We start from the raw sequence: 14,390 nt of genomic DNA, 5'->3' as shown, positions 1-14,390 counted from the left end.
TTTTCCACAGAGTCTGGTAGGTTCCAAGGGATGTGATAGAAGCCTATCTGATTGTGATGTTTAGCCCGACACATGAAGAGGCAAGGAATAGTGAGGTCTTTTCCACACTGTACTGTTTCTGGTTCTAGGTTCTGGTGCTCAGACCAATGCTTCTCTCTCCAGCAACTCAGAAATTATGATTTGATAAGTTACGCGTTTCATTTGTCGCTGATCTGCAGCAGTGTTTCCTACATTACAACAGTAACCACAATTAAAAATACTGCAGTTAATTGTAAAGCATTTATGGTATGTCCTGAGATTGTGGAAAGCATTTAAAATATTCCTTGCTTCTTTTTTTCATATGGTTCCGGAGAAATACATTATGATTTAAATTACAGTTTTTGCTTTACTTACCACTTATCTTGTAATTGTTAATATTTCTTTTTATCGTTTCAGATATATTTATCTCATCTGTGCCTCAAAATGACGTCTCTAATACTTGTGAACACCACATCCAGTCAGTCAACTTGGACAATGCAGGAGTCTACACTGCATTTCTGATTGGACAGAACATTTCTACTAAAGCCTTTACCCGGCTTATAGTCAGAAGTAAGACTCACAAATACTTCTTTTTGACTGCTCTATTTTCACAGGAATGCAAACAGAAAATTATGATAATGGGTCTTGGGAATGAAAGAGTTAACATATGAGGAGTGTTGACGGCTCTGGGCCTGTACTCAGAGGAATAAGGGGGGATCTCATTGAAACCTAACGGATATTGAAAGGTCTGGGCCAAATGGATAGGAAGGATTTTTTCAATAGTGGGTGAGTCTGGGATCAGAGGGCACTGTCTCAGAATAGAAAAGCCCAGATGAGCAGGAATTTCTTTAGCTGGAGGATGGAGTATCTGTAAATTTACAGAGAAGTCTTTAGCAAAGATTGACAGGCTCTTGCAGTCAAGAACTTACCGGAATTGAAAGATAACGGTGAGGCGGCCAAAGAGAGGGAAAACAAATTAGCCACTAGAACTGAGCACAATATTCCAATTATGGTCTGACTAGAGTTTTATAGAGCTGCAACATTACCTCATGGTTCTTGAGCTCAATCCCCTGACTAATGAAGACCAACACACCATATGCCTTCTTAACAACCCTTTCAACCTGTAAGGCAACTTTGAACGGTCAATGGATGCGGACATCATGATCCCTCTGTTCCTCCACACTGCCAAGAATCTTGCTATTAATCCTGTATTCCACCTTCAAATGAGTTCCCAAAGTGAATCACTTCACACTTTCCTGGGTGAATTCTGTCTACCTCTTCTCAGCCCAGCACTGTAACCTGTCAATGCCCCATTGCACCCTACAACAACTCTCCACACTGTCCACTGCTCCAACAATCTGATCAGAATCAGATTTAATATCACGAGAATATGTCGTGAAATTTGTTGTCTTTACAGCAGCAGTATAATGCAATATATAATAACAGAGAAAAAATGTGAATTACAATAAATATATATACTAAATAGTTAAATAAGTAGTACAAATGTCCATTCAGAAATCTGATGGCAGAGGCGAAGAAGCTGTTCCTGAATCATTGACTGTGTGCCTTCAGGCTCCTGTACCTCCTCCCTGATGGTGGCAATGAGAACAAGGCATGACCTGGGTGATTGGGGTCCCTTAATGATGGATGCTGCCTTTTTGAGGCATCCCTTCTTGAAGACATCAAGGATATTATGAAGCCTAGTGCCCATGATGAAGCTGACTAAGTTTATAACTCTCTGCAGCTTACCTTAAACCCATTTCATCCCTCTTGGTTCAGTCCTTTCCCACCTACATCCACAACACTTCTCATGCCCTTGGTCTCCTTGGTAACCTTCAATTCCCTGGTCCTGACCGCCTCTACTTATTTAGGAGTTTGCAAAGTTTCTGCAAGACATCTAAAACTTTGACAAACTTTTATAGATGTGTAGTGGAGAGTATATTGACTGGCTGCATCACAACCTGGTATGGAAACACCAATGCCCTTGAACTGAAAACCCTACAAAAAGGTAGTGGATATAGTCAAGTCTATCACGGGTAAAGGTCTCAGCTCGAAACGTCAACTGATTATTCATTTCTATAGATGCTGGCTGACCTGCTGAGTTCTCCCAGTACTTTGTGTGTATTCCTACCACCTTCTGCATTCTATTGGGTAACCAATTCTGTATCTCACAGCCAGGTTTTCCTGGATCCCATACCTCCAGAGTTTACTTCTCAGAATGGAGGAGGGTGACTAGGTGTGCCACTAGAGTCAGTTTTTGGATCCTTATTATTCATATTTATATAAATATTTTGAACGCAAAAGCACAAAGCTTGATCATTAGGTTTGCAGATGACAAGAAATTAGTTGTTGATAGGGAAGAAGGTTATCAGAGATTACAGGTGGATCAGTTAGAGAAGTGAGTGAGGACTAGCAAATGGATTTCTATACCTATAAATTTGAGGTGTGATAATATGATTTTGAAAAATCAAACCAGAGTAAGATTTGTACTATGAATGGTAGGGGAACTGGGGAATGGAAATGGAACAGAGGGCCTAGGAGTATTTGGAGGGACCATGGAGATTCAGAGAATACTCTGAATCTCTAAGATTCCAGAGAATAAAGCCCTAGTCTACATAATGTCTCCTGGTAACCCAGGCTCCCAGGTACAGGCAACGTCCTGGTAAATGTATACTATACTCTTTCTTGTTTAATAGTGTCAGGAAATGGAGAGAACACAGAACATAGAAATCTACTGCACATTACAGGCCCTTCAGCCCACAATGTTATGCTGACCATGTAACCTACTCTAGGAATCGCCTAAAATTTTCCTACTGCATAGTCCTCTATTTTTCTAAGCTCCTATGTAAGAGTTCCTTAAAAGACCCTACTGTATCCACCTCTACCACCGTCGATGACGGTGCATTCCATGCACCCACCACTCTTTGTGCAAGAAACTTACGCTGACATCCCCCTTGTACCTACTTCCAAGCACCTTGAAACTATGCCCACTTGTATTAGCCATTTTAGCCCTGGGAAAAAGCCTCTGGCTATCCACACCATCAATGCCTTAATGATCAAAACTCTACACAATACTTCACCAATCTCACATATAACTGAATCATAATTTCCCAACTCTTACGTTCAATATCCCAAACAATAAAGGGTAAATGCCAAATGCCTTCTTCACTTCACTGTCTACCTGTGACATTGCTTTCAGCAAACGATGCATTTGTACTCCAAGGTCTCTCCATTCTATAACACTGCCCAGGGCCCTTCTATTCACTATATAAATCCTACCATGGGGTGCACTCACAAAAATAATACCTCAAACTTAAAAACAAACAAGAGAAAATCTGCAGACGCTGGAAATCCTAGCAACACACACAGAATGCTGGAGGAGCTCAGCAGGCCCGGGAGCATGTATGGAAAAGAGTACAGTTGATGCTTCAGGCCAAAACCTTTTGGCAGGGCTGCAGTGTAGTAATCCAACCACAAACAAGAGAAAATCTGCGGATGCTGAAGATCCATCATTTTGTGTGTGTACCTCAAACTTTTCTGGATTAATAGTTACTTGCCACTCCTTTGCCCCCTATAATGTTTCAGGATCTCTGATGCTCTCAATAGCACTACTTATTTTAGTATCATCTGCAAGCTTACTATGACTTGAAAATTTACATCCTAATCACTTTATAAATTGTAAACAACAAAGATCACCAAATCCTATGGAATTCCACTAGACAAAGGCTTCCACACCAAGATACAGCCATTGACCATCAGCCTCTGCTTACTAGCACTGACACAATTATGAATTCAATTAGCCCTCCATAGCACCCCCCCCCCCATCAATGTACTTATACAAGCTTCTCTTAAATGTTTAGGGATCTCGAGAGGCAGTGGTAATAATATCATAGAAGTTACCCCACAGTTTGAGAGAGAGAAGCTAAAGTCAGATGTATCAGTATTACAGTGGAGTAAAGGGAACTACAGAGGCATGAGAGAGGAGCTGGCCAAAGTTGATTGAAAAAGAACACTGGCAGGGATGACGGCAGAACAGCGATGGCTGGAGTTTCTGGGAGCAATTCAGGAGGAGCAGGATAGATTCATCGCAAAGAAGGGGTCTTCTGATGGGAGGATGACACAACTATGGCTGACAAGGGAAAAGACAAAGGCAGCATAAAAGCAAAAGAGAGGGCATATATCAAAAAGTAGTGGGAAGTTAGAGGATTGGGAAGTTTTTAGAAATCAACAGAAGGCAACTAAAAGAGCAACAGGGAGAAAAAAGATGAATTATGAAGGTAAGATACCCAATAACATAAAAGAAGCTAGCAAATATTTTTTTTCGCATGTACAAAGAGTGAAAGAGAGGTGAGAGTGGATATTGGACCACTGGAAAATGATGCTGGAGAGGATAGTAATGGGGGAACAAAGAAATGGAAGACAAACTTAATAAGTATATTGCATCAGTCCTCACGATGGAGGACAACAGTCATGTGTCAGAAATTTGATAGCGTCAAGGACAAAAGTGAGTGTAGTTGCTATTATTAAGGAGAAGGATCTTGGGAAGCTGAAAGGTCTGAGAGTAGATTAGTCGCCTGGACCATATGGACTACATCCCAGGGTACTGAAAGAGGTAGCTGAAGATATTGTGGAGGCATTATTCTTTGAATTAGCGTGTGAGAGAGCAGCATCATTGCAAGGCATCAGCCACTTGTGAAGAGTAAGTTTCGTCAAGAGTGAGTCATTCTTTGAACTTCCAACTAAGAGAGCAGCATTGTTATAGGGCAGGAGCCATTTGAAAAAAAAAACCAAGTCTCACCAGGAGTGAGTTTTATTTGAGCCAATAAAAAGAAGTGAGGTGTAAAAGGAGTGGCCATTGTGGGAGCAGTCATCGTATGAGTGGGTCAGCTTTAGCTCAACAGGCTTCAGGGAGAACAGGCTGAAGCTAAGGGTACGGAGTTGTTTTTTCCTCCTGTGTAATGTGGAATTCCAGGGAACCTGACAATTTCCCTAATGACAACATCTGCAGAAAATGCACCCAACTTCAGTTCCTGACTGACAAGGTCAAGGAAATGTAGATGGAGCTAGATGTGCTTAGGAATATCTTAGATGAAACTTTACTGAGGTGGTCATACCCAGAGTGCATGCTTCAGATAGTAGATGGTGACCACCAGGAGAAGTCGGTGCAGGGTTCCCCTCTGGCCATTCCCATCAGCAACAAATATAGTCCTTTGGAAGCTGCTGGGAGAGATGTCCTATCAGGGCACAACAGCAGCAGTCAGGCCAGTGACACTGTTGCTAGCTCCGAGGCTCAGCAGGAAAGGGTAAAATCAGGCAGAGCAATAGTGATAGGAAACTTTATAGTTAGAGGGACAGGCAGAAGAATTATGGCTGCGAAAGAGATGCTGGGATGTTGCGTTGCCTCCCAGGTGCTAAGATCAAGGAGCGGCTGCAGAATATTGACAAGGGGGAGGGTGAGTGGCCAGAGGTCGCAGAGCACATTGGCACCAATGACATACTGTAGGTAGAAAGTGGGAAGAGGTCCGCACAGTGAGTATAGGGAGTTAGGAAAGAGGCTGAAGAGTGGGACCTCCAGGGTAGTAATCTTTGGATTACTTCCGGTACTACTTTTGCTAGTCAGGACAGGGATAGGATGACTGTACAGGTGAATGAGTGGCTGAGGAACTGGTGCAGGGAGAAGTGTTTCAGGTTCTAGGATCATTGGAACCCTTTTCTGGGATGGGGTGGCCTGTACAAGAGGAATGGAGTTCACCTAAACTGAAGGGGAACCGATATCCTGGCAGGGAAGTTTGCTAGTGCTGCAAGGAAAGGGTTAAATTAGCCTGGCAGGGATGAGAACTTGAGCACCACTTCAGAAAGTGGAGAGGAAGGTAGATGCCATAGTCAGTACAGGCAGGCAGGAGCAAAGTAATAGATATGATAGAATGGATAGTTTGAAATGTGTGTATTTTAATGCCAGGAACATTATGGGTAAAGCTGATAAACATAGAGCATAAATCAGTACATGGGACAATGATGTTGTGACCATTCCAGAGTCATGACTGAGAGAGGGACAGGAACGAACACTTAATGTCCTAGGTTTTTGATATTTTAGAGAATATATATAGGGAGATAAAAATGGGTGGGTGGGCTGGGGGAGTTGCACTATTAATAAGGGACAATATTACAGCTGCATTCAGAGGGGACACAATGGAGGGCTTGTCAACTGAGTCAATGTGGGTAGAACTCAAAAGTAGGAAGGGTGCAATCACTCTGATGGGATTGTACTACAGATCCCCAATAGCCACTGGGACATTGAGGGACAGATATGCAGGCCAATTAAGGAAAGATGTAAAAACAATAGGGTTTTGTTATGGAAGAAATTGACTTCACTAAGAGAAACTTGGACCTTTTAAGTGCAGGTGGTTTAGATGGGACATAATTTGTTAGGTGCATAAGACCAAAAGACATAGGAGCAGAATTAGGCCATTCAGTCCATCGAGTCTGCTCCACCATTCCATCGTCGCTGATCCTGGATCCCATTGAACCTCATGTATCTGCTGCCTTGCCATATCCTTTGATGCCCTGACTGAAACTACCAACTTTTGCCTTGAATATATCCATGAACTTGGCCTCAACCACAGTTTGTGGCAGAGCCACAGATTCACCATCTCTGGCTTCGGGTACCCTGAAACCTCATCCTTAATAATAGGCTCCAACAAATTCCCAACCACTGAGGTTAGGCTAACTGGTCTATAATTTCCTTTCTTTTGCCTTCCTCTCTTCTTAAAGAGTGGAGTGATATTTTCAATCTTCCAGTCTTCTGGGAACATGACAGAATCAAGTAATTCTTGAAAGATTATGACCAATGCATTTGTTACCTCTTCAGCAACCTCTCCGAGGAGTCTGGGATGTAGTCGATCTGGTCCAGGAGACTTATCCACCTTGGGACCTTTGAGTTTGCCTCACACTTTTTCCTTTGTAACAGCAATGGCACTCACTCCTGCTCCCTGACACTCAGGGACCTCTGGCACACTGCTAGTGTCTTCCACAGTGAAGACCGATACAAAGTACTTATTAAGTTCATCTGCCATTTCTTTGTCCCCCATTACTACCTCACCAGCATCATTTTCCACTGGTCCAATATCAACAGTCACCTCCCTTTTATTCTATATACAACTGAAAAAAACTTAGTATCCTGCTTTATATTGTTAGCTAGTTTGCCCTCATATTTCATCTTTTCCTTTCTTATAGTTTTTTTAGTTGCTTTTTGTTTCCTAATCATCCAACTTCTCATTCACTTTTGCTACATTATATGCCCTTTCCTTGGCTTTTATGCAGTCCTTAAATTCCCTTGTCAGCCACTGCTGCCTACCCCTATCATTCGAGAACAACGTCTTCTGTGGAACATATCTATCCTGCACCTTGTGAATTATTCCCAGAAGCTTCAGCCATCTCTTCGCTGCCATCATCCCCGCCAGCATCCTCTTCCAATCCACCTGGGCAAGTTCCTCTCTCATGCCTTTGTAATTCCCTTTCATTTCATTGCAATACCGATACATGTGACTTCTGCTTCTCCCGCTCAAACTGCAGTATGAATTCAATCGTATTATGATCACTGCCTCCTAAGAGTTCCTTTACATTAAGCTCCCTATAAGATCTGGGTTGTTATACAATGCCTAATCTAAGTAGGCCCAACACTGAGTAGGCCCAAGCGCAAGCTGCTCTAAAAAGCCATCTCATAGGCATTCAACAAATTCCCCCGCTTGCAATCTGACACCAACATGATTTTCCCAATCCCCTTGCATATTGAAGTCCTCCGTTACAATTGTGCCATTATCCTTATTACAAGCCTTTTCCAGCTTCCTTTGCAACCTTAACCCCACATCTTGGCTACTATTTGGGGACCAATATATGATTCACATAATAGTTTTTTTAACCCTTGCAATTTCTTAACTCTACCCACAAAGACTCAACACTCTCTGACCCTGTCACCTCTTTCTAAAGATGTAATTCCATCCCTTACCAACAGAGCCACACCACTGCCTATGCCTTCCTGTTTGTCCTTTCGATACAAAATATATCCTTTGATGTTAAGCTCCCAACTATGGCCTTCTTTCAGCCACGACTCAGTGATGTCCACATCATCATACTGACCAACTGTAACTGCGCCACGAGTTCATCCACCTTATTCTGAATGCTATGCGCATTTAAAAACAGCACCTTCAGTCCTGCATTCTTCGTCCTTTTGAATTTTGCCTCTGTGGTACAATTTAACTCTTTGCTCTGTCTGCATTTGTACCCAGTCATTGGCTTGTCCTTCCTTACATTCATGTTACACCCATCATCTACTTGTAGAGCAGCTGGCTCATCCTCAGCTCTATCATACTAGTCCCCATCCCCTTGTCATATTAGTTTAAACCACTTCCAACAGTTCTAGTAAGCCTTCTTGCAGGAAAATTGGTCTCCCTCAGATTCAAGTGCAACCCAGCCCTTTTGTACAAGTCACCCCTGCCCCAGAAGGGGTCTCAATTATTCAGGAATTTGAATCCCTTCCCTCTTCTCCAATGCTTCAGCCACACATATATCTGCCACCTCATTCTATTCCTACCTCACTGTCGTGTGACACAGGCAGTAGTCCCGAGATTACTACCCTTGAGGTCCTGCTTCTCAGCTTCCTTCTTAACTCCTTGTATTTTTTCTAAGAAATCCAGGAGGGTTTCTTAAATCAATATGTAGATAGTCTAACAAAATGAGGGGCTGTACTGGGTCTGGTGTTGAGTAATGAGCCTGGCTAGGTGACTGACCTTTTATTGGGTGAGCAGTTAGGCTACAGTGACCACAACTCCTTAAGATTTTAGATAGCTTTAGATAAGGGTAAGTATGGACCTCACAGGAAAGTATTAAAATGGGGAAGGGCAAATTACAAGAGCGTTAGGCAGGAAATAGGGAGAGTTAATTGGGAACAGATGCTCTTTTGGGCAACTCCATACCCAATGTGTGGAAGGTATTTAATGTTCAACTGTACAGAGTATAGGGCAGGTATGGTCTGGTCGGAAGGAAGGACAAGGATGGCAAGGTAAGAAATGGCAAGGATGTAAAGGGAGGTAATGCATTTAGTCAAGAAAAAGGAAAAATATGTAAAGCTTAGGAAGCTAGAATCAAACAGAGCTCCTGAGGATTATAAAGAAGTCAGAAAAGAACTCCAAAGGGAATTAGGAAAGCCAGGAGGGGCCATGAGAAGACCTTGTCAAGTAGGATTAAAGAGAATCCCAACACATTCCATATATACATCGAGAGCAAGACAATAACTAGGGAGGGGGTAGGATAACGCAGATCAAATTGGGTAGGTACGATGTGGTGAACACCACAGAGACACATCTGAAAGGGGATCAGAGCTAGGAGTTATACACCCAAAGATCCATATCCTTTGGAAAAGGTGGGTATGCAGAGGCACTGGGCAAGCTCTGTTGATAAAAAAAAAATTAAATCAATAGCAACTATCCTTCTACAATCAGGAGATGTAGAGTTGAGGACCCGCAAAGGTAAAAGACCCTGATAAATGGTCATCAGGATGTGGGGTACAAAATACATCAGGAGATAGAAAAGGAATGTGGGAAAGGCAATATTACAGTGATCACAGAGGAACTTCAATGTGCAGGCAGACTGGAAATATCAGGTTGGTAGTGAACCACAAGAAAGGAATTTGTGAGATGTCTATGGGATAATTTTTTAGAGCAGCTTGTGGTAGAGTTTACCTGGGATACAAGCAAATCTAGATTTGTGTTGTGTAATGAGGTAGAATTCATCAGGAAGCCTGAGTCAGGAAGGGACCCAGAGCAATGGAAAATCATAAACGTGACACCACTGCTTAAGTTGGGAGGGGGGCAAATGATAGGAAATTATAGGCTGGTTAGTTTAATGTCAGTGGTTGGTATGATTTTAGAGTCTATCATTATTGATGAACTTTTGGACTACCTAGAATTATGTATATAATTCAATAGCATGAAGTCAGCAAGGTTTCATTAAGAGGGGATCTTGCCTGACAAATCTTAGAATTCCTTGAGGAGTTAACAAGCAGTTTAGTCAAAGGAGAGCCAGTTGATGTTATTTTCTTGGATTTTCAGAAGCCTGAGACGAGGTGCCGCAAATGAGGATGCTGATCAAGATAAGAGCCATTAGTAGTAGAGACAAGGTATGAGCATAGGTAGAAGATCAGCTGACAGGCAGAAGTCAGAGAGTGGACATAAAGGGATCCTTTGCAGGATGGCCACTAGCGAATAGTGACGTTGCACAGGGGTAGCGTTGGGACTATTACTTTTCACTAATGATCAGGATGAAGGGAATGATGGTTTTGTGGCCAGAATTGCAAATGATACCAAGAAATTCAGAAGGACGGGTAGAGGCATGGAGCCAGGGGATCTACTTCAAACAGGTTGGGAGAGTGGACACATTTTCTGATGTGATACAGCATGGGGAAGTATGGGGTTGTGCATTTTGGGAGGAATAATAAATGTGCAGACCATGCTCTAAATGGGGAAAAATGCAGAAATTAGTGTTGCAAATGGACTTGAAAATCTGAGTTCAGGATTTCCTCGAGGTTAGCTTTCAGGCTGAGTCAGTAGTAAAGGAGACAAATATAACATTAGCATTCATTTCAAGAGGACCAGCATGGTAAAGCAAGAACGTAATGCTGAGGTTTTATAAGGTGTTGGTCAGGCTACATTTGAAATATTCTGAGCAATTTTAGGCCTTGATTTTAAAGAAAGATGTGCTAGCCTGGAGAGGGTCCAGAGGAGATTCACAAGAATGATCCTAGGAATGAAGAGCTAACATATAAGGAGCATTTGATGTCTCTGGGCCTGTACTCAATATGTAGGGGAGGGGGGAAGTCCTATTGAATCCACCACTAATGCTGTAATATTGCTATTACAGAGTGTCAAAGTGGGAAGTGGGGAGCTGACTGTATGAAGAATTGTCCAGTGTGTCTGAATGGAGGAGTTTGCCATGATGAGATGGGGCACTGCATCTGCCCACCAGGTTTCATGGGCAAACAATGTGAAACAGGTAAGCAATGTTCCAGTGGGGTAATTGTCTAAAACTGTTTTCTATTTGTAAAGCTGTTGTCACAAGGCAAGGATGTGAAATTTTAATTTACAGAGTTTGAACATCCAATGAGTGAACAGGGCTATGAGAGGAAGAGGCGGCTTCACACAGGTTCAGGATTGAAGGTTAAAAAAGCAGTGCTTTGTGGCAGTTTCCAGAGTTTGAACTGCAGCCGATGGAATTCATTAGCAAAGGTGAATAAAAATAATGTAGGGGCAAGCAGAGCAGCCATTGTGTGACTGAGCCACTGTTGGAATTGGGAGGCTTTGGCTTTGAATCATCAGGCTTGGTCAATGTTGTTTTTCCTCCTCCTCCCCACACCCCCACACCCACCCCAGTGGCATTCCCCACCCCACCTCTGTGGTGTTCCCCTCAATAATAAGTATGCCCTTTTGGATATTGTTAAGGGGATGACCTACCAAGGGGGGAGCAATAGCGTCTGGGTCTCTGCCACTGAGCCTGGCACTGTGGCTCAGAAGAGAAGGGAGTTGAAGTGGACTGCAGTAGTGATAGGAGATTCCATATTTAGAGGAGCAAAGACAAGATTCTGTGCACGCGATAGAGATACCTGGATGGTATGTTGCCTTCCAGCTCTAGGGTCAGGTTGTCTTGGATCGGGTCCATGGCATTCTAAAGGGGGAGGGTGAGAAGCTGGAAGTCTTGGTACATATTGGCACTAATGACATAGATAGGAAAGGTGAGGAAGTCCTGAAGAGAGATTTTAGGGAGCTAGGTAGAAAACTGAAAAGCAGGATCTCCAGAGTAGTAATCTCTGGATTGCTGCCTGTGCTCTTATGTAACCAAAAGTTCCTGATTAGATCTGCAACTACAAGCAAACGAAAGCATTAACTCATCTGGCAATCCTGCTGCCAATTCAAGACTCAGTTATTTTCTGAAAATGACTGAAGTAACCCGCTTTAAGACATGTTTCTGTGATTTTACATTAAATTATTTTATTTAGGTTATGCTTAGCTTTTTTTTCCCAACTAGCAAGAAAAGATTTCATTAGAACATATTCACTTGATATTTAGTTACGTGGGAGGAGATCATGATCTTCATTGTGCTGCTGCTGTTTGTGCTGGAAATGTCAGTTCATTGATTTGGCCGTCCTTATTATTTCTTCCCCATATGTCAAACTTGGCCAAGTTCTACTATGTAACAAGTTGTCAGAAAGTAAACTGAAGTGAGACCATTCCAGTGGATGCAAATGCTTGGCTTTATCAGAGTCTTTTCATTGACATTTTTTCTCCAAACCCAAAGTGTAGGCATGGGCACTTCCATGAGCCTCACTCCAATTCACACAATCTCCTGACATGGAAATATATTACTGGTTTTTCATTATCAATGAGTCTAAACTTTATCGGTTAGGGCACTCAACAGAGAAGTTGAGAGGACATGTTTTGAGAGAACTACAATATAAAAGACAGAATGTAAATGCTGAGGCTTAGTAAGACGTTAGTCAGACAGCACTTGGTGTATTGTGAACAGTTTTTGCCCCCTTATCTAAAAAGGATGTTCTGGCACTGGAGAGGGACCAGATTAGGTTCACAAGAATGATCCTGTGAATGGAAGGGTTAATGTATGAGAAGCCCTTGGGCCTGTACTCACTGAAATTTAGAAGAATGAGGGGAAGGGAATCTCATTGAAACCTATCAAATATTGAAAGGGCTGGATAGAGTGGATGTGCTGCAGATGTTTCCTATAGTTGGGTAGTCTACGGACTGAGTGCACAGTCTCAGAATAGAAGGGCATTACTTCAGGACAGAGATGATGAGGAATTTCTTTAGCCACCAGAGGGTGATGAATCAGTGAATATATTTAATGACGTTGATAGGATATTGATTAATAAGAGTGTCAAAGGTTACAGGGAGAAGGCAGGTGAACGGGGTTGAGAGGGATAATAGATCAGGCATGAAGGCATGGCAAAGCAGACTTGATGGTCCGAATTCCCTAATTCTGCTACCGTGTCTTACTGTACAAGAGATTGGTGAGGCCACGTTTAGAGAATTGAGTTCAGTTTTGTTCACCTTGTTGCAGGAAGGATGTGATTACACTGGAAAGAGTACGGTGGAAATTTACAAGGATGTTGCCAGGGCTCAAGGAACTGAGTTATAGGGAAAGTTTAGACAGCTTGGGCTTTTCCTTCATGGAGTGTAGGAAGCTGAAGGTGATCTCATAGAATTGTACAAAATTATGAGGACGTAGATAGAGTGAGCTGTCTTTTTTCCGGGTTTGTGGAATTGAAAACCACAGGACACAGATAAAAAGTTGGAGGTGAAAAGTTTATTTAGAACCTGGGGGGCAATATTTTGACACAGCAGATGGTTGACATATACAACAGGCTGCCAGAGGAAGTTGAGACAGGTACATTAGATACACTTGAGAATTATGTGAACAAGTATAAGGATGACAAGAGGGTAGAGGTGAAACTAGGTAAGTGCACATCGACCCCTTCCCCAACCCTGAACACCAGTGCCCCGCGGGATTGTGTACCGAACCCACTTCTCCACTCTCTCTTCACCTAGACTGCACTCCTGCTCATGCTACAAACTCAATCATCAGATGTGCAGACGACACAACTATGATTAGCCAAACCACAAATAATAACGAATCTGCATATAGAGAGGATGTGCTGAAACTGTCCAGTTGGTGCAGGAACCAGGACCTGTCACTCAACAGCAAGAAGACAAAAGAAATGATAATTGACTTCAGGAAGGCAAGAGGTCCTGAACAAGCCCCACTATTCATAAATGGTGAGGTAGTGGACAAGGTCTCCTGTTTCAAGTTTTTGGGGATGAACATCACCAACGAGCTTTCTAGGATCATCAGCACAACCCCAATAGTAGAGAAGGCACAACAGCGACTATACAACCTGAGGTGCTTAGGCAGAGCTAATCTGCCCCGAAAATTACTGGCCAACTTTTATCAATGTGCAATAGAGAGCTTCCTGGCATATTGAATGACAGTGTGGTACTCCAACTGCAGCAAGACAGATCACAAAGCACTCCAACGGGCAATGAGGGCAGCTCAGCACATCACTGGGACTCAGCTATTGGACCTGGTGACAATCTAAAACTCTCGATGCTTACGGCACACTCGTAATATCATCACAGACCCACCCCATGCCAGACATTGTCTGTTCAATTTCCTGCCATCTGGTAGAAGATACAGAAACGTCTTAGCCAAGACAGTAAGGCTAAAAAACAGCTTCTTCCTGAGGGCCGTTGTGCAGCTGAATAACCCCGGCTTGCCAATAGTCTTTGAGTGTTATTGACTATGAAATCACT

At 42.7% G+C, this 14,390-nt stretch overlaps 1 protein-coding gene across 1 annotated transcript in view; it reads left to right on the top strand.

Annotated features, from left to right (window-relative positions):
- Positions 1 to 14,390, top strand: part of tek (TEK tyrosine kinase, endothelial) — a 244,066-nt gene that overhangs the window by 56,882 nt on the left and 172,794 nt on the right. Inside the window, exons 4-5 of the mRNA XM_072258228.1 lie at positions 436 to 588; positions 10,933 to 11,064. Coding sequence (XP_072114329.1) covers positions 436 to 588; positions 10,933 to 11,064 — 285 coding nt within the window. The remainder of the gene's footprint in view (positions 1 to 435; positions 589 to 10,932; positions 11,065 to 14,390) is intronic.

This window comes from Mobula birostris, chromosome 5, assembly GCF_030028105.1.
Source record: "Mobula birostris isolate sMobBir1 chromosome 5, sMobBir1.hap1, whole genome shotgun sequence".
Classification (NCBI taxonomy): domain Eukaryota; kingdom Metazoa; phylum Chordata; class Chondrichthyes; order Myliobatiformes; family Myliobatidae; genus Mobula; species Mobula birostris.
The sequence above is the reverse complement of the archived record's forward strand: the minus strand, read 5'-3'. Positions and strand labels throughout refer to the sequence as shown.